This window comes from Pomacea canaliculata, linkage group LG1 (genome assembly GCF_003073045.1).
Source record: "Pomacea canaliculata isolate SZHN2017 linkage group LG1, ASM307304v1, whole genome shotgun sequence".
Classification (NCBI taxonomy): Eukaryota; Metazoa; Mollusca; class Gastropoda; order Architaenioglossa; family Ampullariidae; genus Pomacea; species Pomacea canaliculata.
This window is the reverse complement of record NC_037590.1, coordinates 37,633,973-37,660,898: the sequence shown is the minus strand read 5'-3', so window position 1 is coordinate 37,660,898 and position 26,926 is coordinate 37,633,973. Positions and strand designations below refer to the sequence as shown.

Genomic DNA, 26,926 nt, shown 5'->3' with positions numbered 1-26,926 from the left:
TGGTGCAGGCCTTTTTTTGGTGTGGGTGGGTGTGGGAGCTACCGATGAAATGCACCCGATTTCATGGCCTGCGTCCATGTCGCTGCTGCACTCTATCAGAGTGGCAAGGAGAAGCAGTAACAAATGATAGCCTCCCCTGCTGTCCACGTGAACAAAGCTTGGCCTGCCCTAGCAACTCCAGACCAAAGAGGAGAAACACTGAGTCCCTTAGCCCATGTCAAATAAATCGTGATGAATCTACTCAGAGGCTCTTTGAGGTGGGCGCACACAATTCGATTACAAAATGTTCACTCAGATAGCTGCCTGCGAGGTACAAACAACATGCACAGCGGTATATCAAATCCTACTCAGGGTTCACTAAGTTTCACATTTATCTTTCAGTCGAGGGATTAGAACAGGGCGCAGCATTCCAGATGCAGCCTTTGGCCAGAAGGCCAGGGTCTTCTTGCTGGTGGCCTGAACAGCCATCTGGATCGACTTTCGCTGTAATTTAGCCGATTATTTAATTGTACTAACATTCAATTATTGATTTGTGAAATGTGAGGCGATCCTATGCAAACACAAATGCCGGACAAACAAAAGTCCTGCTTTGTATCAGACTAAATTACAAATACCGAGAAAGGCTGTTGGAGAGATGGCTCCTTGTCGAATGGCGACGACGATGGTGATGCCTGTTTCGAGGAAAGGCACCGAGAAATCAATAACGTTCTCTCTCTCGGGGGTGATGGTCAAGGCGGCGACTGACAGGTCTGCCTGGCCGGACATCAGCTCGCCCACCACGCCAGTCCACTCGGTCCCGTTAGGCTACACAGACAAGTAAAACATACGCACCACTGGGTTACACAGGCAAAACAAAACGTGTCATTGAGTTACATCACTAATATAAAGGTAATTAACAGACCCTAACTTACTTGCTTGAAGCCAATTAGCCGCCATATTGAAACTAGTAGCCTGTATCATCTTAGTATCTGGGTTGTCGTGAAGCTGCATTTTTTATCTTCAGAAACTGTCAAAGTTACATGTTTTTATTGTTTTTGTAAACTAGCTTAGTTCTTCGATTTCAAGAATATAATTGTCTTTCTGTTTATGTTCTCTGATGATTTCTGTGTAGTGGATGGCTGCATGGTGGGTTTAGCAAGATCTCTAAAAGCTCCCTGGTTCTATCTAGTAGTATTAGTTCAGCGGGTTACAGTAAAACGAAAAACAAAGAAGTCAAGATTCAATTTCTAGACTTTTTATTTTTTTCAATTTATCTTCTATTAATAATAAAATCTTTATATCTCTATCAAGAAAACTGGTATTAAGTGTGGGGTTCCCTATTGACAGTTGGGATGTGATTGTGGTCGTGTGGTTAGTGTCTGCATGCAGCGCCCTCGCAAAGCAGCTTACATGTGTGGGTGAGCGTAAAATCAAATGTTTCAGAAATTGAAGTAGACACCAGTCCCTCCTTCTTTCCATCTCCGTTTTGTGAGCAGTAATGGCCCGCTCATTATTGTCCTCAATTACTCATTTCTTTAGGTCACGTTCTTCCCTCCTTCATACCCTTAAGAAGGGAAACAGTTGTACTAGTCATATTTTCTTTTTCAATGTTCTGTTTTTGTTGTTTTTTTTTGTTTGTTTTGTTTTGTTTTTTGTTTTTTTTTTTTTGTTTGTTTTGTTTTGTTTTTTGTTTTGTTTTTTGTTTTTTTTTTTTTTTTTTGTCTATCTGGTCGCAATTCGCTTCTGATTCTATCTGTTGTTTCGATGTTCTTTTTTTTCTGCCACTATTTTACATAGTCGCAAAGAGCAATACACCAGTAGAGCGCGTGTGGTGAACTCAATTCACACGTACTTCACACCACAAACATCACTTGGATCAAGCTGCCGAGGATGTTAAACGTATTTCTGTCGTTGATCATAATAGGATTCTTTAAGGGGCTGTCGGAAAATGAAAGCAAGCTTACTCTAAATTATAATATCTGGCTTCATCGTATTGTAATCCTCTCCTTTCTCCCCTTGTTCACTCATCTACTCGGACGCACGCATGCACGCAGTTTAACAATCTCTCACGAACCTCATCAACTGGTTCTTCGAATGTCCTTCTTCTTGATGTCAAGAAATAAGATGCTAAAAAACAACTAAACACGAAAAACGGCCGCTTACACTAATTGTTCTTAGCACTTTGATCAAAACAAGATTGGGAATTCAACTGAGAGGTGGGATCGACTTTTCTTCCAGCATCGTAAATGCTCTCGTGAAGCCATCTCCACAGCAGACGACAGGAGGGCGGCAGGTTGTAATGGAGGTGAGAACTGTAATGGCGGCTTTACTACAATGCCTGGGCTCTGTAATGCTGTCTTCATCAAAGACGATCGGTGGCTGTTAGCCGATGACAATATTTCATGTCCTCGATGCCAGTGGAATAAAATGGAGGGCGCGGGAGAGTTCGATGTCTGGCATTGAGACATCTTGCGACAACAACTTTAATAGCAGAGTGACAACAATCACCTGGACAGACTCTGATGGTCGAATTTGCAGGAATCGGCTTTTGTGACAAACATTTACTGATAATTGTAGACAAAGACGGGGGCAAGGAAACAGCGAGGGAATTATGTATGGCTTTATGTTTTGCTGTGTCCTGGGAGAACTAGAGACTGCCAATATATGAGACAATAATATTAAGGGGATGAGAGTCGAGGAGGCGATGATTATTTACAAAATGATTACAAAAGTTAATGGATGCTAATCTGCTCTCAATGATCCAGAACAGGGAAATGAGGGAGGTATGTAGAAGATAGTAAAAATCATTTTCCACACAACACTGAAGACTCTTAAACAAAACATCAAATTATTGGCATTCATTGGATCATCATTATTGTTATGAACATATTATTATCATCAAATTTTTAATAACTTGTTTTACTTTTCGCCATCTTCTAAAATGTTTGTTACTCATGATTAATACTTTTTACGGAGTTTAATTAAAAATAAATAAAAATGCACCTGACACAGATTTTTGTCCTGTTCTACGCCAGAAGCGCGGACGAGCAGAAAGACGGAGTGAGAGACAGATAGAAAGATAGAGAAAAAAATGATAGGATCAACAAAAATTAGGCAAACCAATGATGCCTGCATAATATTGATCAAAGAAGGTGCGTGGCGATATCCGATGGACAATGTTGCATCTGAAAATACCGATATCTAGCAACCCACTAATTAAGATCGATTCTCTATTTTCTTTCCTTTCTCAGTCAAGTCCAACTTCTTGTACACAAAATACATGTCCATGCCGACAACATCAAAGCACTTTCATCTGCATCATGGAAGAGATCAAACACAGGAGGAGGAAACCCGATTGTTCAACTCTAATCACACGGCAAAGCGCGTGGGAACTTTCCATTATTTCTCATAACGACACAGGAAGCTAATCCTTTGTCTTCCTTTTTGTGTTTCATAACGACTTCCCCGGTGAACCTCTCACATCTTGCTGCTGAAACAACCTGTTGCAGGAGTAACTGTGGCCAGCAGCATTGGGGCGAGTTGGTTATTACACTCACTAACTAAAGTCGGACAATTAAGATGTCGACTCATTTTCTTGTTTTAATTAGAAAGTTTACAGTTGCATGTGTGCTGAATACATGAAAACATCCATGAGGCATCAGGTGAGCACTTCGCACGTTGACTATGAAATAATAGATAGGAAAGGGCAAAGCTTCTTTTCTCCGATTTTAACTCTGTAATCAGTATACTGTTTGTATTCAGTTTGTTAATCAGAAAATGAAAACTAGGAGACGATCTATTTAATCCTAAGGAAATTACATATCGCTACTTTTTCCTCCGTGTGTGTGTGGTTTTATCATCCTGTGGACACGGTTGGAATGCCTGCACTTGTCAGACTATCAATTGTTTGTTTTCTAAAGGAGAGAAAACGTGTTGCCCTAAGAACTCCCAGCAGGCATCTCTACAGCCTAAAAATAGATCCCTTTAGGCACGTGCCACCGACAAAATGCCAGCAGGACATTGTTGCTGGAAATCAACTTGATTTACAGAATTTTAAATAAAAATAGATAAATGCTTACACCCAAAAGAAAACTCTACGTTTGAAATGCAAGCTGTGATGGAATGACATAATCCGTTACCGGAACTTGTTGTTTGGGTCATAGGTCATGTTTGACCCAAAGACCTTCCTGCGCATTTCCCCATAAAGTGCAGGTCGTCATTTATTCTCCGACATTAGCAGTTGAGTAATGAATACAATAACTTCCACTGAACGGAAATTTCCCAACTTTTTGTGAATGCCTATAAAAATAAATGTTCTAGTGTCAAGATTGATATGTGCCTTGAAGAATATTTCTGTCGCTCGTAAACTGTATTTATACAAAAATAACCATATAAACACTCAACAGCTGAAATATTTTTTTTATTTTTTTCTGTTGAATTATTTTATTTCGTCCTTTTTTATCTTTATCCTACAAATGACACTTTTATGTTTACTTGTGGTACTTAAAAAGAACCTAGGAGAATATCTACAGAATATGAACGATATTTAGAGTATGTCAATCTATTGGTTATTTTGTATGTAAATACCATTGATTATTTGTAAAAAAAAGTGACTTGAATTTCGTTCTTTGTTGTAAATCTTTATTAATAGCAAAGTATATTTCACCAATAAACTTAATTTGTTGCCTGCTTAATTACTCATAATAACACGGCTGTGTATTTTTACATCGCTTTAAGAAAACTATGTATAAGTTTATAAACATGTATACATCTTACTTGATTTATGTTAATGACTGTTATATTATTTTTATTGATTGAATACATTATTTTTTCATCTTTCTGGAAGCTCTTCTGTATGTCAATGGCTCTGTAACAAAGTAATCAATAAATTCAGTTTTTCTTCTAACGGTGTGAATTTAATTTTTTTTTTTTTTTACAAATGCTTGCGGATGCTAGAATGTCATTGATTCTGGTCTTTACAGCTGATGCATTTCTGCGTTCACTGCCTGTCCACAGCTACAACGACCCCGTCGGTCCCTCATCTCGACAAACCGTCTGGGATGTTTCACGTGTGGCCAGTTCGCTTTGGCAGACAAGGGACGGTTGTAGATGAGAAGAGCTTGGTATTCAGAGAATCTAAATTAAAATACCCCACCCCTGGTCCCTCCAGTCCTTCATTCAGTCTCATCTCAGCTCAAAATACGACCACGATGTTGCGAAACTGGGGATCGCGATGATGGTGAGTAGTCTTCACGTGTACTTATCACTGGCAAGCAGTAGCCACAGGACTTTCTCCACCTCATTCGTGTCCACCCTTCCTGTGCAGGATGACAGATTAATTATACACACGATCCTTACAGAAACGGTCGAGGAAAGTTAGAACTCCATGCGAGCATAGCCAGGAAAGGGGAAGTAATTTCCGAAGAGGGAAGGGGAGATAATGTGTCCGGTAGGCCTTGAAAGGACTGAGCTTAGAAATGTGAAGCTGAATTTGTTCATCACGAGGGAATTAAAAGTACGGCGTTCACAGCTGACAGGCAGTTGGCTGAAGTAGTACACATGTCCAAGCGACGGAAACTCCAGAAAAATGTTGAGAAGATTTTTTTTTTCAGAAGCGGCGCCGGATAGAAGTGGTGATGGAGAGAAGAGAGGTCGGAGGGGGTAAGGAATGAGGGAGGGCAGAAGTACGTTAAGAAAACCTAACTGATGGAATGTGTCCGACCCTCCAGACACGTGTCTTGAAATAACCAGAAGCAAGATGGCGGACTGTAGGATGCAGCGTCTCGCCCATCACATTAACCATCGACTGAAAAAGAAAAAAAAAGCCCAATGCTCAGATTTGTCAGCAAGTTTCTTTTCAGTTCCGTTGAGATTCTCTTGCAGTTCATTCAGATTTTGGGCAGGCACTCCATCCAGTATTGACAGCACTAAATGAATGGAGTCTAATCAACTACCCGACCAGCCCGCCTGGCATCGTGACCTAGCTTGAGGTCAACCTTAGAAGATGTACAGGAGGCGGGTGTGGGCTGGATGCATGTGGTGCTCGTCTGCCAAACCTCTATCTTCGGTTTCTTCGTCTGCAGAAATTTTTTACATTTGGTTTATAAATAACTATTTTATTTGAGACTATCGCTTTAATGGACAAGAAAGTAGCCTCCAATCCCGATTTTTGCATGTGCAGAAATAGAAGGGGAGAGAAGGCGATATCGGAATCAATTCAACTTCTCTGACACGCATGCATGCCTGCACATGCACACAGGCGATGGATTCGCACGCTGCATGCGTACGCACGAGCAGTCGTATAAGCAGACCTTGACCCATCTCGCCCACAGACTACCGGAGGACTTAAATGTGGATCCTTTCAAGGATTGGATGGAAAGTCTGTGGATTTTCCCCGCCGGGCCCTGTTAAGGATGACGTGTCAGAGTCAAGAAACACTGGAATAATTGTTTCTGTTGAGGGCCTGCTGTTTCCAGAGCGACCGGCTAATTTGGGGAACTGACCTCAAAAATGATAGGATGAACGTGAGGAGAGTTTGGAAAGTGGAAGACTGAAAGATTCGTATTCATTTCCGATGCACCCGTTGACTGAAGTACCTTCGCGTAGGTGAGGTTATAACCGAAGGGCAAACATTTTTTCTGATTAACGAGCCGGTAAGAACTTCATGAACGTGGACTGTCACTAGTGTGAAGCCTACAAAACTTCCCGCAAACCGAAGGAAAGAAATTTTGGTCACTTCTGAAAGCAGTGCACATGGAGCAAATATCAGACATCACAACCATTAGTTTACATTCACTCAGAAACAGAGGAACTAACAAAGGACTAGAAGTATGATGATTTTGTAAAGTAAGACGAGTAGGGAGGTAGCAATAAGCGGAAAAGGGAGGAAAGGGTGAGACAAAGACTCAGCATTGTGGGAACTGGTGTTAGGAATAATGTTTATGAAGCAGAAGTGTTTTCAATGCACATCTAAGGGATTCAATAGTGTTATGAGTAATGTTTACGGAAGTTCAAGATTTTCAATGCACATCTAAAGGATTCAATATTGGGTAGGTGACGGATATGGAAAGGGAGAGAGTTCCATTGTTTTGCTGCACAATAACTAAAACTCTTGTGACCATATGTTGTTGTTACGCTTAAGCAGCTTTCCTTGAAGAAATATTGGATTGTAAGATGATATGATTTCGGACGCCTGGTAAATGGAAGAGAAAGAAACGAAAAAGAGAAAGGGTGAGTGGAAGAATTTTTTTTAAATGGGAGTCAGAGCGAGAGGAGGAATATATGTGGAGAAATTTCCTCACGAGTGTGAAAAGGTATTTGTACACTTCAATCCACTTGTTTGTTATAGGCTATAGCACAAGTGACAAAAGAGTAAATGAAAAAGAAGGAAAGACACAAAGAGTTTTCTCACCTCTTCGGAGCACCGTACCCTCCAGATTCAACTTCAAAAAGAGAAAAGTTAAAGTTCAGCTCTGTGCTTATTCGTTGAAGGAGGTCAATGCTGAGTCCAATACAACACCGCTCAACGGTCGTAGCACTTATCCTGCAAACAAAAAAATATTATTTTTTTTAAAAAAGGCAATTAGTTTACAAGTCATTAAGATGTGTTAAAAACTGTACTTACCCTGCAAGCCATTAAGCACTGTCTGACATGAGACATCCTTCAAGCTAACAGACTGTTTAAAATGGAATTAAATCCTGCAAGAGGTAGTTAAGAGGGCAAGTAAAAAAGGATGAGATCCTGCAATCCTGATGTCCTATGATAGACTGATAGATACCCGTCCAGTCCAATGCAGTTTATCTAATGACTGGGTACAGCTCTTTGCAAGATTCCATTTCTCCTTCCCCTGCTATTCTCGATGTACATGCCTACTGACATGTTACTTTAAACACATTGAACACAAAAGCTGACCTGTTATCATTTTCGTCCCGATCGTACACCATGCACCTCGTAGAATGTAGGTCGCACGTGCCGTTAGGTCCTAAAGGACGAGATGTCACGTGGGGCTCCTCTATGTAGGTCACCACCTTCAGCTGATACTTCTCGGGGACTCCCTTGGGAGGGATGGAGGAGTTACCTGGCCACATAATCCCCTCTATCCTAAGGTCCTTGCCATCCCAGGTACCGATCTAGACAAACACACAAGACAAGAGAGCGCAGGATGAGGGTTCGTCTCCACATACCTCTTGACGGCCTTGATGCCAACTTACAATAATTATTTATTTTACACCAAAATAAGTACTCATTTTAAATTCTAATTTTGATAATGTCCTGCGATTGACTGTACTGGAACGAAATTTAGATTGATTTTAATGATGTCACAAAGATTTTTTTGCAAAAGTTCGTATTACTACATTATTTAAAACAGTATAGTATACGATGTAATAAAAATATATAACACTGTAAATATTATTTATTTATGTAAATGCCACCATATTGTAAGTCAGATGCCATCAGTGTTTACAGCTTCATAACAAGACGAGGATGCGGTGTGGCAAGTCTGCGCATGTCTGGGGAAGACAAACGCGGGTATCAATCGTAAACACGCCAGAGGTACACTGGACGTCCACAGACGCCTGGCCCCACGCGCCACATTTACAGATGTTTAAGACCTCGGTCCGATGGGTGTGATGCCATGCTGGAATCGACCAGCGCCTCCTAAAATGTTTTTGAGCATTCTCTGCTGTCCTCCACTTGGAAATGAGGGACAACATCCAAAGCATTGGAAGTCAAGATCAATGTTGACGGCGCGTGCAGAAGGTGGTCCCAAGTGTGAACTTTGCACGACCGTCTTGTGGTCGAAGCCTTTCTCTGCATACGGACATGTTTGCGCTTGGGTGCAAAGTGTCTATGGCTGGTGGTTACGAGTGTGAAATAATCAGTTTTTATTTGCAGGAAAGTAGCATACGTTGTGATTACTCACTGTCGTTAAACTCTACTCATCAATGCCATACCGTTGTTGTAGCGATTTATCTTTTAAATTATTAAATTAAATTATGGTACACGTGTATGTTGCGTGTCCGTGCATATGCTTGTTCTCTGCATGCATATGTGAGTTTACACACACAAATACACACACGCGAGCACACACACAAACATATAAACAAATATATATATGTGTGTCTGTATGTAAGAGATCAGGATTGAAATGGAAGGTTTTATGAGTGTGGATTTTCTTTGTGGATATTGTTGAGCTGCAGCATATTTACTGTGGGGTGCAATGAGGAATATGATAACTGTGGGGGATTTCTCTGTAAGAAAGTTACTGTTCACTCTTAAATATTGAGCAAGAAAGTCTTTCTGCAAACAATGTCCCATGTCCTCACAACAACGAGTGTTCCTAGTACTTTAACCAGACTAATGAATTGAAAAGACTGGTCGATCCGAATACCCATCAAAGACTATTTTTTTAGAAATACAATAAGTACAATCGTGAAAATAATGAAGTATGAAATAATAATGTCCACATAAGCTTGTGTTAGCAGAATGGCGGAAATACTGAGGTGTGAAATCAGAATGGTAGAAAAAAAGGAAATGTGTGATCAGATTGATGGCAAAAAGGTCTGTAATCAGATTGCCGGAAGTGAAGTGTGTAATCAGACTGATGGAAAAGAAAAGAATTATGTACTCAGACTAATGGGAATCGAGAAATGTGTAAAGGGTCGGTGGAAGAAAGACATTTCTTATCAGACTGGTAAGAAAAAATGTTACAGAAAACATGTGCTGGTAAGTATTTACAACGAATAGTTAAGACAGTGGGGTGGAATAAATGAAATAAAATATCAAAATGACAAAGAGTTTGTTGGAGGCAAGCATGGTGCGGTTAATAACCTGTGCTTGCCTCCCTAGCTGACGTCATACCTTAGCAAACACTCGTTTCGCTCGGACATTTCTTGGAAGCCGCCGACGGCGTTGTAGATGGCGACGAGCCTTTCTTGTTCGTCTGTCGTCGCGACCCAGTGGGCTGCAAACAACGGAGAGCAAATAAAGATCATTGTGATAAGTACAGTGATACATCAGACTGGTCTGCACGTGTGTTCCCTTGTCCTGGGCACGAAATGTGATCAGTGTGAACATACTTTAGAAACATTTTTTGAAAAGTCTTATCTGATTTTCTTATATTTGAGGATTGCTTTTGAAGACAAAAACATCCTATTCTCTAAAGCATTTGTTTTCATTTAATCTGTAATGTAAATAAAATTTTTAAATTTCCTTTAAAAAGTTAACATTTTAATGACCATCATGTTGCGACTTATAGAAGACATTTGCAAGAGAGGTGATCGCACAGAATTAAGAAGTATTTGCTACAGGAAAGTAAATTTTTAAATAACAACCCTCAAATCATCGCCTTTACCCAGTAGTCGTCTCCTCCCGGTCCCTGCGTTCAAACGGACTTGCACCTCCTCCGTCGAAGTCCCCGGCAGTGCCCCGTCCAGTCCCCGAACCCCTGAAGTCAGGTCTGTCCCTAAAAGAGAACCTTCCGGTCGAAGATGACGAATAGTTGCTCCGTCCCCCCTGACCGAACGGGCTGGAAGACCCACTAGTTCTGTCTTTAAACCTGTTTCCAACATCCCCTCCTCCGCCCCCACCGGCTGGCCATTGGCCGTCCTGCGAGGACCTGCCCAGGTCAAAGGTCGGCCTGGGGAACGGTGGGGCACCTCGTGAGGTCGGTGGGGCGACTGCTCCTCGTTCTCTATGACATTCAGAATGTACACCTTGTTGTTCCTAACCATCCCGGTGTCATTAAACTCGGTGGGCGGGTAGTTGTCATAGGCAGCAAGGCTGACGTTCTTCAGGTGCCTGTCAGTGAGACAGAGAGGACAAACTAGAGAAGCAATGTTTTGCTTATCCCAGACCGCTTATCCCACCTTTCTATTTTTTCTGTTCCCCCCACCCCACATGCTTTTTTTTTTGAGAATTTACCTTACTTACTTTTTGTATCTGCATGCCTTCATGCTCTTTACCATTAGCTTTAAGTCTCTATTCGAAAGCTAGATTTCACATTATTATTATTTCTGACACATCCATGTGTCATTAATATTCTCGGCATAATGAATGTTCATGACAGAGCTTGCAGAGGGCTGCACTTACTCGTAGAGGCTGTCCCCGCTAGCCCATTTCTTCAAGTGAAGATTTCTGCAGGACAGCTCTGTGTCCCACTGCATGTCCGCCAGCTTGTCAGCAGTTGCGATGTTTTTCATTCCCGTCAGCCACACGCGCAGGGCTCGCTTCATCACGGCCTGCATTTCCTCCACTTGAGAATCGTAACTGATAGCTGAACACCAGAGTCCACAGTTTATGCACCTTCAGATTGTGGGCACTTGAGCGCGTGAGAGAGAAAGAGAAAGAAAAGAGAGATTGGGGATACGACGTAGGGATAAAAGAACAGACTAAGAAAGACAAGAAGAAAAAGGATGAAGATGATTATTTGTAAATATGACAAATCTTTACTGTTAGAGTTGGAAGATAAAAATGCAAATGAATGCTTTTAGGAAAAGACTTTAATCCCAACGCAGTAAAAAATTGTATAGGGTGTTACCCACCAAACATGCCCTCAGACTACGAGGTCTATACTATGTTAGCCACCAAACATGCCCTCAGACTAGGAGGTTTATACTATGTTACCCACCAAACATGCCAGCAGGGTAGGAGGTGGCCGGAGACCCAATGGCCGCCCCCCTGACGGCCTCAGCTGTCAGCACCCAGACGTACTCACGACCTGTGAGGTTCACAAGGCGAGCAGCGTCCATGATGTCTTTGGACTCACGCCTACGAGGATAAATACAAACAAAATATGATTAATAAAAATATGTAGGCACGTTCTTACGCAGGCACACACACGTACACACATGCACGTACGCGCGCGCGCACACACACATCTATAAATTGTAAAAAAATCAGTTGTAATAAACATTACAACTAACGGTGTTTATACCATTGCCCATAAGCATCTGCTTAGTTTAATCACCGCTACTCATATCCTTCGCTTATCGCTACTTCCCTGATGGTCTTTCTTTTGGCAACTCAGAATACTGTCAGTCCTTGTTACACTTTATGCACTGATAGTGCTAACAGTTAGTGACACATTTTAACTAGAAATGATAGACCTTAACAGAAGTTTAACTTACGAGCTACTATGAAGAAGGATTATTCGGGTGTCTGGATCCAGTTCCTTCAAAAGCTGACTACGAATGGTCTCTGAGGTGCTCCCATGTCGCAACCGCACTACAGATAAAATCTCGTACCTGAGAAAACAAAACAATGGTGGCCATTATCTTGTATTTCTATATAACTTTAAAGTTGCCTACATGTCTACATTACTGTCGTGGACAACAACACATCTTAAATACACCTTAAATAATCTTTGTCAGTGTAGAATACCCTGCCTCAGAGAAAATCTTCGCCGATTTGCAATACCCTATTCGTGTCAGATAATCTTTGCCAGTAAGACACCGGACCCGTGAGAGGAAATCGTCATCAATAAGAATACCCCATTTGTGGGCGATAGAATCTTCATGGGAACTTTATACCTCGCTCGTGAAAGGAAATCATCATCAGAGTATATTACTCGTTGACTCATCTGTGTGGTCAACATAGTCGTGGACTTGAGAACTTACTCGGACATTACTAGAGCTTCGATTACTTTCTTCCTCTGTAGTGTAAAGGATTGCGTGACTGTCCTCAATGTGTACTGACCAATCTGACCACAGGGTGGTCTAGTGTTTATCAAGAGGGGACTAGCAAGGACCTCGACAAGATCACGAGGTCTCATTTCCTTGCCACCCTGTGCTCACCTTCATCCTTCTTTTCTCACCGTACCTGACAGAAGACGAGATAAAGGCTATCTGAATGCATCAATCTAAATCTCGGCTGCTGCTAATGGCTTTTTCATGTCCTAGAACTCAAACTCCACCAGTAAAATGGAGGAAAACTAGTGCAAACGGGAGTACAAAGAGTTCCGATGTGGTTGTTCGCCTCAGTAAACAACGACTAATGTTACTGCTGCCCTCGTGTTTCTTCAATAAATTCTACCATTTTACTACGATGATACCCTGACATTTTCAGGATGAGCCGAAAAATCAACATTTGAGAAAAGGGAGGTCACTACGATTGCCATTTTAATCGGAGGGAAGGTGCCCCACACTGGACATACACGTTTCCAATTACCAGTACAGTTCCTGAGTAAACAGAGTTCAAGCTGCAAAGGTCATTTAATAAAAATATGATCTGTGGCAAAATAAGTCCTCAGCTTGCAACCTGAATATTCTGTAGGAAAAAAACCTTCAGCCGTCAGCCTCAATGGTGTTTGTTTCAAACAGTCTATGAGTTATTGTCTCCTAATAGCACGATACCTGTCTGCATCCGATATTCTCGAGGTATCGTGTGAACTGTTGTTGTAAAGTTTTTTGCAGCATAACTTTTGCAATTTTTTGTTTCTTCTGGAAATATGAGTCTGAGAAACTATTCATTTAATAAACTACAAGGAAAGCCAACATTTCGAGATTCTAGAATCATGCTGACGATACCTGAGAGTGTATACTTTACTTGAATACATTTTTATCATTTTAAATAATAATATCAGTTTTGAAGTCCTGCCAATACCACACATGAATCGTATTTCTCCAGTATCATAAATGTCTCCGTTGGCCAATGACATCAGCCTCTAATTCTTGTTTGTCCACCTGCATCCTGCTTGTCCTTTCCACACCTGAATCCTGTTCGCATATATATATATATATCATACCTTAATCCTGTTTGTATATATATCATACCTGAATTCTGTTTTGTGTATATATATATATCTAAATATTCCTAAATTTTTTGTGTGTATGTATATATTATATCATAACTTAATCCTGTTGGTATATATATATCAACCTGAATTCTGTTTGTATATAAATATATATTTATATATATCATACCTGAAACCTGTTTGTCCGTATCGATCTGGCGAGGGCTGGTACCTGGATTCTCGCTCCAAGTTCCTGAGAGATGTAACGAATTCCTCCTGGCCAGCCTCGCCTGTGCTGACGATGGAGAAGTGAGACCAGGAGAATTTCTTCAAGAAGGCCAGCATCGCCTGTGTCTGCTGATACATCGTCGGGGCCAGCTGCAGCGTCCTCTCGACCTGTGACACAGCGAGATTAGCCGTGACATCACGGGATTTGGTGCTCGAGTGAACTTTGACTTTGCATTTAAAATATAACACGACCAACTCTTTAATTAGACAGAAAGCATAAAATGTAGATACATGCTGGGGTTAATTGTCAGACTCACTGAAAAACACATATACAGAGGAAAAGAGAGACTAGACAAACCATTGAAGAAGAAACCTTTACATTTATTTCAAGATAACCCCAACAAAAATTTCAAATCGTAATTAGAGAAACATTTTTTTTTATTTCCATGTCTTTGTGGATATAGACTCATTTCTTATGCAACATAATGATTGGAATTGAGGAGAGACATCTGGCGACAGACGACTAGAAGAAAGATGAAAGAGACTAACATCGAGACGAACAGACACAAAAATAATAATTATGTTGAATGACAAGATTGAAAGAGAGATAGATACCGATATACACTCGCAAACATGGACAAGAGCGAGAAAAAAATTCATCCTAAAGAAGCAGTCCAAGAGGAAGAGACGAATGGACAAAAAGACAATCCAAAAAACTCCAGCAGTGAACTTTATTTTCTCATGTGCTGTAAACATTCCGTGAGCTGCCAAGATGGAGTCGACTCCACAGTCGCCAGTCTCTTTGGGGGGAAGATGCTTGCTTCTGTGTGAGTTGTTTATGCCAAGGGGAGAAGCTTTTTGAGCTTGTGCTCTGACATTTAAAAGCTATTAAGGAACGGGTGTGCACCTGGTGTTAGGTGTTTGTTCTTTGGCGAGATTGTGAAAAGCAGTGTCGTGAGGCGCTCTTTAATTTGCAATAAAAATGTCCTTATAGACTTTTGAGAGTAATAAGTTCTATTTCTGTCACTGTATTTGTCTCTTTCCCTCTGTACGCTGATATATCAAAGGCACACCTTCAGCAGGTACTTGTGCGTGAACACCTCTCTATCTCTCTCACACTCCCTCTCTCACACACTCCTCTCTCACACCCTCTCTCTCTCACTCGCGCTGTATCTCTAGCGAGCTCGCGCTTTATATTAGACTTGTATATATAAAATACACGAACACACCTGTGCAGATTGAAAAATATGAATCAATAAAAATTTGAGGGATGAGAGCAATCTCGCCCACACACTCACTTTAGAAGCACTCAAAGACCGAGCCACCCACGCACCGAGGTGTGTATGGAGAGTTTATTGTTTGGAGAAATAAATGTCAAAAGTTAAACAGTGGCTATCTCAAGACACCTTTGTAGCCCTTCTGTTAGTAGATTATCTGCACCTGCACAGTTTACTTTACACCCACGAAGCAACAAAACTGTTTTGTTAAATAATCAATTTCGAAAAAAAAAGTACGCACTTCGTTCTTCACGAAGGAAAGGCCACGATTGTGGTCGTTAAATCGTCCTTTTAATATTTATATTTACATAATCTGATGACAATATTTTTAAATGCCTTTTACAGAATAGCTAAGATGGCAGGTAAAATTCTTCAACAGCATTATTAAATGAAAGTAATTTGTAGATGGTGATGATACAGTGTAACACAACAACAGAACAAAAAGATGTAATAATAATGAAAAATACTATTAGTAATGACTGAAGCAGTAATTGTAAGAGCTGACGGTAGTATTATGAGAACCTCAAAATAAATAAGGAAGAAATATCCTGAAACATGTTTAATTTTTTTTTTTCTGGTGGTCGTTGGAATGGTTCTGTAAGAGACAGGCCATGGATACATCAAGTTTTATGCACAGTTGCCATCTTCATTAGACATACAGGCTGTAGTTTGCTAGAGCAATCATTTGACAAATAGCAGTGTCAGATGGTAAGGACTGTTATCAGCAAGACTTGATGTGCGTGTTCGTCCCCTAGGGGACTGAGCTGACAATAGTTATCTACTGCATCCCCCTTCAAGCTCGCAGTGTCCACCTCGCCACCTTAACAAGTTTTTCGCAGATGCAGTGTTGCCCGAAGTTCTTGTCCACTGCCAAAGTTCACAAATATTCGTCAGGATTCATGCGAATGGTACTGGGGAAAACATTTTTATTTTTTGTGTCTGATTAGTTCCACGGTAATCACGGTAACAAAATTTATATCTAGCAATGCATGTAGAAAGTGCGGGGAGAGATCAAAGCCAGAGGGACGCACTCAGGAAGATGAGGGAAAGTGCTCACCAAGCGAGCAGGAAATGTATTTTTGTGTTCAGCAACATAACTTTGTGAGGCCAGGAGTCTGCAATGAAGTGAGAATCACGGGGCAAGGTTTGATGTACATTGAGACAGGTTCATCAGAGGCGCGTGCACACTTCTATACATGACCAGGATGGAAAATATTCTCGACGATGTCTCTCGATAAAGTATTGACATCGTGAGAACAACTTGGAGCAGCCGCCCCCTCACACAAGATTCTGAGGCAAGAATGTGAACATCGTTCACTGTCACCATGGAATAATCCCTCCCTCTCCTCCGAAAGCTTAGCAAGTTCCTATACCACAGCTTCTAACAACAGGAAGCAGATGAAGGAAATTTAAAATTCGGGGATGAGATAAGGCGACAGAGAGATGCTTTGTGTTTGGTTTGTTATAAACAAAACTGTCGTGCTGTCTGTTTCATCTCTCTGTCTGTTTGTGAAGATTGTTTGTACACACTACCACTTATGCCAACTTCGAAGCTGATGGTCAGAAAAGATGGAGATATGATTTGTCTAAACAGATCGTGGATTAGAATAGACAAATTAAAAAAAAAAACCTGCCGTTGCATTGGATTATAGATGTCTTCTTATAAACATGGCTCCGGATGAAAGATGTTCCTCTAATCTTATAAACATCTTTTTAAGTTCCTTTGTATCTGTGTTCCTCAAAATGTACCGACTGTTGTACTATACAACCTTTAATTAGCTGATATAGAATGTTTCATTTCCTCAAATGTAATTAAGACACCTGTAAACAGGCTGGAATAATAATCTTAATAATCTCTAGACCTTTACAGCTGAATTTAGGTTTACAAGTCTTCATAGTTCATGTTTTTCACCTCTTGAACCGCGAAACACATTTTTTTCAATCACATTGGCTGTGTTCACAACAAGAATCCTATTTTCTATACCTGATGCCAAGGAAGTTAGAAACTGAAGCTCTAACCTAAAACCAAGGTGATATAGAGAGAACCATCTAATAAAACAAATGATAAAAATTCACACGACAGTTCAAGTTGAGGTCGAGAAGTGAACTGAAAGTTCTAGAATGCAAACAGTAACAAAGCTTTGTGTAAAAAAAAAAATGTCTCCGTCCTCATCTCAGCAACCTTTCCAACCAGAAAATCGCTGCTAGATGATTGGAGACAACTATCATCTTGCCTCTACCACAAAAAGGAATCAATATGGCGGTGTCATACATCCCATTCCACTGTCTCTGTCACCAGCAGTACTTTCTCTCACTTTTCGCCAACGTTTTGTTTACAGTAAACATGTATAAATCTTCTCCTTAAAATAAACAATGGTGTAGGATGACTCCACTGGTTTTTCCCAATCAGTAATGCAAGAAAAGTAGCGGTTGATTTATTTCAACCTTTCTAGTATTTAAAACAACATGTGAACAAACTTCGTGCGAAAATAAAGTGCACAGCTTTAATTTCTTATGATTACCGGGAAGCAAAGATGAAACAGGAAAGAACTCACTAAATCTACAGAACAAAAAAGAAGAAACATTCTGAACGTGTCAGTAATCATTATAAGGTTTTTTGAAAAAAAGAGGCATCTGGAAAAATTCTTAACGGGAGGAAAAGTTAAAAACGAAATGGTGAAGATCAATCTTCGATAGGAAAGTGGACGACGACAAGACACGCTGACATCGGGATGCCTGATCGCTGCTGGAACTGTTATTTCACACCTTCATACTGGCAGGCCAAGAAAAACATAGTACACACAGATTCACATTTTAAAGCTTTGTTGTTTAAATATATTTATGAGTTTATTTGTTTGTTTGTGAGAGAGAGAGCGTGCGTGTTCATTATCTTTATTCGAAGGCAAAATTATGTACACGTGTGAAAAAAATGTTTTCAATTTTTCTTTTTACAAGACAAGGAGTTGAATGAAGACAGACGGGAAGACATTCAGCTGGATAAACAGGCAGACAAACAGAAGGAAGGATATCTGGATGAGCTGGTCCACAGACTGGTTTATCGGGTTCCTTCACATTGCGGAAACACAGGGCCACAGAGGGGAGGGCATTTAGGAGGTCACTCAAGGTACGAGATCGCAGACACCCTCCCTGGGGGGCACTGCAAGGACCGTCTCTGATGACGACTCGAGATGCCCTTCCTCCCTCGGATGCCCCCCCCGCACGTGGTACCACCAGCAGCAGCTGCCCCACCGGCGCGGGACAAGACCTTCAGGGGTCAGAGGTCAGGTGCCACACTTTGGGTCTGGCTCACCCGCGGCACCCAGCTAAGCTCTTGTACTTTACGAAAGTTCTATTTGCCTGCCTTGGGATGGTAAGGAGTGCCAAGAGAGTCGTTCATGCCACACAAAATCTTTTAATTAATCGAATTTGCTTACGACCAAGACCATAATAATCTGCAAGATTTTGTCCATCGTGAGATGACAAGATTGGACAATAAGACAGTCGGCTTCTGAAATAATTGGATCGGCTGTTTGAAAAGATGGTATAGCCCTCTCACCACAAATTATATTTTCTTTTAGAAAGAAATTGTGTTCTAACACTGTTCTTTAATAAACAACACAATTTTATGTTTTATCTATTGTTAATATACTTTAGGCATTGAATTTCTTGCTCTGGCAATTATCCTCCAGTCTCCCAGTATCTATAGCAACATGAGACACTATCAGCGCCTGTGAACTTAAAGAATGGAAGAATGAATGGCCAATTATTTTTTATTTATTTACATAAACTAAGCACGTGTTTCCTTTGAGTGTAATTATAGTATTTTTGGAGGGGCGGGTGGGTTTTGTTTTTCGGCTGAATCTTTCAATGACCACCAATACCTCCACATGCTTCAAAATTGTGGTAGTCGTATAATAATCTTGTCTTTTCTTTAGTAAACTGTGACGAAGAAAAAAATAACAGCTCAAACTCTGTTTGGAAAGTTTGGCCATAATTTACACGAGGGGAGTAACAATGAAGGAGGGGAAACACATTACAACTGAAACTTCTGGCGCCACGTGTAAGCGAGGAGTCTGTAAATATTTACAACAGATGTCAGGAACTGTCTTACGACATTCACGTGTACATCATTTCCATTTATGCCTTTCCCTGGTGTGTGGTCTCAGGCGGTCAGTGAGCTCTGGCACTGCTTATTCTGCCCAACAAGCCCTGTTGTCGTTGTTGTCCTCAGTCTGTCGTTGTTGCCTCGTGCTGGCTGCCCCCGGATTGCAAAGGTTCAAATCCGGCGCAGTTCCACCAAATTTCTCTCCGTTTATGCCGACAGTCCAGTTAGTTAACAGAATGCTACTTAATGAACTATCGAGGGTCTGATGCATGAGAGGCAATAATCGTTGTCAGGAAATATATTGCCAGTCGTGGGTTCTTTGGTAGGTCGACACGGACATCGTCGGTTAATTTGACGCCATCGCCAGTTCTTCAAATTGAGGTCATGACCCTTATTCTGCTTCATACGTCATTCCTCGGACTTTTTTTATTATTTTAAAGGGAAAAGGCAAACCAGTACGAGGCCGTTAGTTTATCAGGTCCGTTGCTCATAAAATCAGTGACAACACTCTACCATGACGGACAGAGACACTAGCGCCAATGTTTCTGGTTTTACGAGCCAGGCGCTTGACGGCTCACATTTAAAAGAAAAAAAGAAAAAATGATAAAAACAGAAAATGAAACAAAGAAGAAATCGTAGAAAGAAAAAAACAAGAAAATAAGGAATTTTCACACATAAGGTTTATAATCAAAGTTTATTTATTTCAAGTTTCGTTTAACTTTTGTTTAAAGGCCTTCACGGAAGAACAAGACTTGTAGCAATTGTTCTCCTGTCAGGATGAAGTGCGGTGCGGTTGTCGACTGACAGTTGTAACACCGCCTCACCTCCGCCACCCTGAACACTGGCAGCAGCAGCAGCAGCAGCCACCCGATCGATGAGAAACATCCACCAGCCCACATCCACGACTTCTGCAGCCATGTACAGGCTCCCTCCCACGACCTCTAGACAAGCTGATAATTATAGTATCTACCAGAGGGATAGATACGAAAAAATGTTCTTCCATATCTTCCTATGGAAGTAAGGAAAGACTATTGTTCAAACGAAATCTTTGTGTAACCACAGAAACTGTACAAATAATGCAGAAGGACAAGTGTGTATGTGTGTGAGAGTAAAACAACAAGAGGGAGGATGGGGATGAAGTAATTCGATAATCAATGAAACATGACTGTGTTTGTTATAGAGTGGACATGGTTGTGTTTCGGTTCCGTGAGTGTGAATCATATGTGTGAGCGATAGTTTTTATTATAAATATGTGCATGGTTTGGGTTTGTATATGTGTTTGTGTGTGTGTGAGGTCAAAAGGTAAGCTGCAAACAATACAGGTTTTTAACTGAAGTACAGGTGTAAACGAATGCTACTGTTGTGAACTGGAGATGCTAGATCGTCATCCAGGACCTGCATCAGATGGCAACAGGTGAGTCAGGGAGGAGTTTTCGCAGGTACTAATATATGGAACATACCACCATCACAACATGAAACGTCCTCAATGCCGCACAAACACAATAAGGAAGGACATAATGAGATGATGGCGATGACAGAGATGATGATTTTATTACATTACTTATTTACTTCAAAGAGACTCATGTAGTCAATTTTCTAATTTTGTAAAATTCTGTGGAATTGTTTGCTCAGCAACAATATGCCGTGCATCAATGTGACAAGTAGGGCGAGGATTAAAACATATTTATATTACAATCTCGATAAATATCGATAATAGATTAATCAGGGTGAGAATACGTATTAATTACAAAGAAACTCCCATAAATCTCCACAGAATTATAACCAACCAGAGAAATTTTAAATATTTAAAGTCTGCATCTCAACGAATTGACTATGGGCAAACATGTCGCATAACACGCACGACCATCTGAGAACGAAATCGATGGAGAGGAAAAACCGAGAGTTTATTTTGTCTCAGTTTATCGGGAACTGAAAAAAAACCCAGAAAATGTAAGAATTGCTTCTTAAAGCACATGTGGCACATGCAGGAGGCTGGCATCAGCAGGTCGGAGAGGCTGACTTGGCTGATAAAGTGTTAATAGCTTCCACAGATGTCCCCCGGCAAGCACGTGGTGACGACGTTAGTGGAGTCTGGCTGCCGTGTAGTCAGTGGATACCGACAGCCAACCCTCGGAGTAGAGGTGTCACGTGATCAGATTTGCGCTCACGGAAGACAATGTGGGTAATGTCATTGTTACATCCCTCGAAGCTTCTCGAGTTTGGTGTTTGGAGGACCAACAAACAGGGAGATGGAGTGGTCCAACTGGGCAAGAACGAATGAGCACGAGTTTGTTGGTGGTGGAAAACTGTGAAAGTTTTCATAGGGTTAACACTGATTATTATCGTGTATGCTCTTTAACGATGTCGGTCAGTCAGTAATTTGTTCTTGACTGGTACCGATCGTTGGGAAAAGCACAAAGATATACAAGGCCCGCCACTACCGTCTGTATGGGTTGACAATGGTCTCTGGCCACCGCCTTGTTCCAGGTACCTTCAAGGAGTGTCTTGGACAGACAGAGTGTCGTGCCGGGTCACAAGGGCCAAAGAGGACCACCTCTTTTTCGGGACTAACTTTGTAACCTCGTCTAGCTCTGTAATCCACATCGTTGTCATAGTCCGTGAAAGTTGGAGCATTTACTTGACAATAGTCACATCACGAGACCTGCCAGAGATGCAATGAGAAATAAACCTACAGCTGATCACTGCTCTGATCACATGCTTTTGTACAGGGATGCGGGGGGCTCTATGCCATATTCATATTTGACATTCTTCCCACTGTACCAGGTTCATGCTTTCATCAGTTGCTGGCTCCTGAAATCCTGGCCTTTGCCCTTTCCCAGTCCCACTACTACCGGTATAGCTCGTGGGGGAGCTGTTTTACTTTGCCAGACTGGTTTCACGAACCACTGGGTGTATCTTATCTCAATTCCATATCATCTGTGGCTCAATTAGCACACTTTTCTCACCATGGAGGCTTCCGGTAGAGTGCATGGTCGTTGCTGATCCAGGCCTCCATCGATTCGGCATGAAAAATCTTTCGAGGAGAATACCATGGTCTATGGTTATACCTGCTGTTGGTAATCGCTTTTCTGTGCAAGTGAACACAGTCGTGGGGTCAGCTTGCTCACCCACAAGTGGGACAGTTGAGGTTGACCGACATTTTATTGTGGAAAGTTTAGGTCCGCTGATACCAAGTTAGCATACAGACTTTCTGTAAAGGTTGACTCTCTTAGCATTTATCTTTACAAAGACTGCCCACAAGTAAGTGGAATCATTTTCCATTGGCTCGAGTGGTGGTAGAGTTGACAATGATGTCTCTTAGCGTAAAAATGCGAAAGCGACAAGACAATTACATGGTTTCTCAAACTAACAAATAAAAAAGTATGAAAAAATTAAGGGATGTAGAAAAATATTCTTCTATTTATGTGATAAAAGAAAAATACCAATGACATGACAAATTTCATTAAATCCCAATGGGCACTTGCCAATTGTGCCGAGTTAAAAAAAAAACATAAACAATACTAGTTACAAGAAATAGATATGACAAGTGGCTCATCATAGCAAAAAACAAAAACCATGCAACCCCACATCTAAAGCCCATTTGTAGGGCAAACACCTACATCATAACGGTCACAACCAACAATTCATCAATGGTTAAGTAGCGAAGCTGCAACGAGTACAAATTACGAGAGGCTATTATTATTTTATAAAAATATAAACTTGAAAATAAACAAAAAATATCTGAAAAAAAAATATATGATGAACCTACTTCTGCGCTACCCTCATCAAGTGCTCGCATTTCCCATGATGCAATAAAAACGAGAGCCGGAGCGACAAGACAACCATAATGCTTCTCAGACTAATGAATTCAAACATTTGAAAAATTAAATGGCCTGGAAAAGGTTGACTGGCTAATATCGTGGCTGAGACAAATAAATAAATAACGAGTAAAACACCCGCGCTATCACCCGTCAACAACAGAGAGAGAGAAAATGACAAACAAAGATGGAAAAGAAAACAAGACAGCCAAACTCAAGCACAGCCAGAGACAGGAGGACAAAAATTGTGACAACTCATTACTCACCTTTCGAGACATAGAAAACTCCATATCCCAGGAAATCATGGGCATCCCCACGCTGTGCAGCAGCTGCTGCAAGTATCTGACTGTACTCGGCGCCACCTTCAACAACTGAGGGTTGTTGATGTAAATCACTGTCACCACATTATTCGAGAAGGTCTGGTTGCACAAAATCTGCAGGATCTCCCCAGGGTTGCCCTTCCTAATCCACGAGGCCACGGGCAAGACCTTGAAGGGAAGATCGGACCCCAAGAGAGACTGGAAAGATCTGAAGTAACGCTCGAACTCCGCGGTGTCATGGCCGTGAAGGGGGAACTGGGGGAGATAAACTGTAGAGCCACCTGTCGGGGCGCCACCTTGCTGGGCTGCACCAGCGACAGGTACATGCTGGACAGGAGGAACAGAGCCTCCCCCAGACTGCTGACGTTCATGCTGGCGGGTTGCTGCACGTCAGGTAGCGATAAGGCGCCAGCACCGGAGTCGGAGTAAAGGTCCGCGGAGTTATCTCCGCCGCGTCGACGACGCTCCGCCGAAACGCCAACACGAGGGGGCGCTGCTAAGAGCAGTAAGGTCAAAGTGATGGAGGTTGTTGTCGCCATGGTGGAGGACGTTGAGGTGATGATTGTTGCTAAGGCAGACATGATGAGAGCGGAAGGAAGAGGAGCTGGAGGAAGAGGCGGAAGCTTTCAGGGGGCGCTCTTCTCGTCTGACCCCTCGCCGGTGACCCTGAATAAGAAAGAGAGGTTTGTGCAAGATTTTAAAGACAAAGAAGTAACTTTTCTCATGTAATTAACGGTTCGTTACCGTCGAAACGTTGATTACCAGCAACCGCCAAGTCTTCTTTTTTATATGATAGTGTTTACTTCTATTTCTGTTATAGAGCGAAACACTAAAATGTTTGTAATAAAATTAAAGTACACCTTAACGTCTACGCTAATTTTTATGACAACTAATTATACTTTAAAGAGATGTTGAGCTTATCTCATCATGACGAGCACATAAAGACAGTCATTAATGTCGGTCTCCAGACCAGCAAACATTTATGCTGCTGCTCAGTGTCCGGAGCAGGAAACATTACCAAGGATGTCCAACACTTGGCAAAGAAAAGTTGAAAAGATCCCTTACAATAAAATAAAAATTTTGTAAATGAGTTTGACTATTGGGTAAAAGTGTGTGTGTACACGTGTGAGTGTTTGTGTGTGAAAGTGTACATGTACCTCTCACTCCTTCCCATTTTTCATATATATGTATTTTATATAACAAAGATTCTAGTAGTGAGGATGTTTCAAGAGTAAAATCACAGAAAAGACAATTAAGAAACAGAGATTAGTTAGCATTCAGCTGTCAAAGTTAATTAAACAAAAGGTAGCTGAACCATGGACCTGACATCCAAGTGTTTGTGTTCAAAACACGCATCAGACAGTTTGATTGCACAGACCGCAGCCAGAGGGCGCCCCACGGGTATTGTGAAACGTCTGACAAACGTCACAAGAAAGTCTGTCCAATGTCACATCCAGAAAACGAAAAAAAAAACAAAAAATACACATTTTTATTTATTTTTTTTTCTGGTCATGGTCATAACCGGTGTTTATTTAAATGCAGTCGAGTTCTAGAATGGTGTGAATGAAGAATTAACAGTAATACCCTTCGCTTCTTTTATACGAATTGAAAAAAAAATAAATTTTCTAGATAATCTTGACTAGGAAGTATCTCATCTAAAATTGCATCCTTGATAAGAACTCACAAATTTTTACAAAAATATTATGAACACGTTTGCGCACTTGACTGTCACTCCAAGCGGTCAGAAGTAGCCAAGTGTCCAGAGTCAAGTACCAAGGTCTGAAAGCTAAGTGGCTAGGAAGCAAGAACTAGTTTCATCGGAAAAAGGAGACAGACCACTGCTATCGTTACATATGTATTCCATGTTCTAGCAGTAAATATGTCGGCGGCCAACCACAGCCATAAACACCACAACATCGCCCGCAACCCACGAGCATGATCCTCCGCTTGATATATCACTCCGCGTTCTGCTGCTTGAGATAATGCGCATGTAGTGCGAGCCAAAACATCGTGCACATCGTAAATAAAGGAAATAAAAAATAAATAAGTTTCATTTCCTTCAAATAATCTTTCGCACCACAAGCACCCCGTTCATTACATTAAAACATTTATATTAAAGAAGAAGGATAAGATATGTGTTCCCATAAAATGGAGAGATTCAGGAGAAAAAAGCTGTTGCCTGGGGGAAAGGGGATCAAAGCAATACCTGTTAAAAGAAATGGATGCTAGAGCCAGGTGGCAGGTAGACCTTGGTGAACGCGAAATATAATGATGTAAGGTATACATTACTGATTTATGGTAATAACCGAGGGTTTAATGAGAATCGCGGTGTATCCTTTCCTAAACAGTAAAATGTTCATCACAGATGCGCACGCACGCAGTCACACACACAGACACACAGTCTGGCAAATGACCAAACAGAAGTTCGTATTAAACAGATAAAACCAAAACCATCAAGAGTCGACTAAAAGCTGAGCCTCTTTGTACAAGATCCGGGTTCGGTAATGAAAGGATTGAGAAGGTCCAGCCTGCAGGCTGTGGGTGCAGTAATGAAGGAATCAGGGGAAGAATGAAAGATGCTGAGAGGCTCTACTTAACGCCGATTGACTCCCCGGTGTGTCCTTCCTGCATGACATGACAGTCCTCCCTGACGAAAGCCACCCGTGGTGCCAGGCTGTGCAGGGATCAAGAAAATACCATGTTTCCCGAGAAACAGTCATCTAGGGAGTCCTTCTGTCGGCAGCACTCCCGTCACTACAGTATCCAGTTTCCATTATATCTCTAAATAGTTCAGTCTCTAAATAGCTCGTTCTTGAATCAGCTCGGTGTAAAGTATGTGTGCACTACCTACCCCCGCACGTTCTCGATTTGAGGGTGGTTTGTTTTTACCCCTTGCAATTTCACAATCTTGTTTTTTCATCGAGAATGATCGTTATTTTTTCTGGGCACTCGTACCTGAGAGAAAAACAACACGAAAGTGTTGATGAAGATCCCATCATGCATTGCGGAGCAGGTAAGCGTTTCAACTTGTAGATTCGCAGGTATCGCTTTGCCAGAGCACATGCCAGTGGAAAACATGCCAAACGTTCAGTGGACGAAAATAGAAACGGCGGTCGGGCGCATCTTGGGGGCAGTGAAGCGAATCGGGGAAGGTGATCAGTTTAGTGGAACTGCATGTGGTCAAGATACATATGAAGTAAACAGTAAACACACTTGAAGCTTTACTTATAAAGCAGAGGTAAGGTTACCTTCAGGGTTAGCCTGTAGCCTGTACTGTAACTAGGACCAGAGATTGGAGGTCCTCTAATAATTTATGTCTCCGTCATGCATACTACTGTGATGCCAACTGACAGTAGATACTGGGCTCATGCAAAATATACTCAAGGAGGGTTAGGGTGGGTAAAGTTATTTTGATTCATAATAACGACATCTGAAGTGTACAGCCATTTCAATTTTTACCAATGCA

General features: G+C 41.4%; 1 protein-coding gene across 1 annotated transcript in view; it reads right to left on the bottom strand.

Annotated features, from left to right (window-relative positions):
* Positions 1-26,926, bottom strand: part of LOC112566923 (glutamate receptor ionotropic, NMDA 3B-like) — an 82,951-nt gene that overhangs the window by 11,544 nt on the left and 44,481 nt on the right. Inside the window, 12 exon segments of the mRNA XM_025243355.1 lie at positions 615-793; positions 796-804; positions 7,391-7,522; positions 7,892-8,074; positions 8,077-8,109; positions 9,842-9,944; positions 10,335-10,780; positions 11,072-11,255; positions 11,610-11,749; positions 12,109-12,225; positions 13,903-14,108; positions 23,407-24,126. Of these exon segments, the coding sequence (XP_025099140.1) occupies positions 615-793; positions 796-804; positions 7,391-7,522; positions 7,892-8,074; positions 8,077-8,109; positions 9,842-9,944; positions 10,335-10,780; positions 11,072-11,255; positions 11,610-11,749; positions 12,109-12,225; positions 13,903-14,108; positions 23,407-23,451 (1,777 nt within the window). The 5' untranslated portion in view covers positions 23,452-24,126.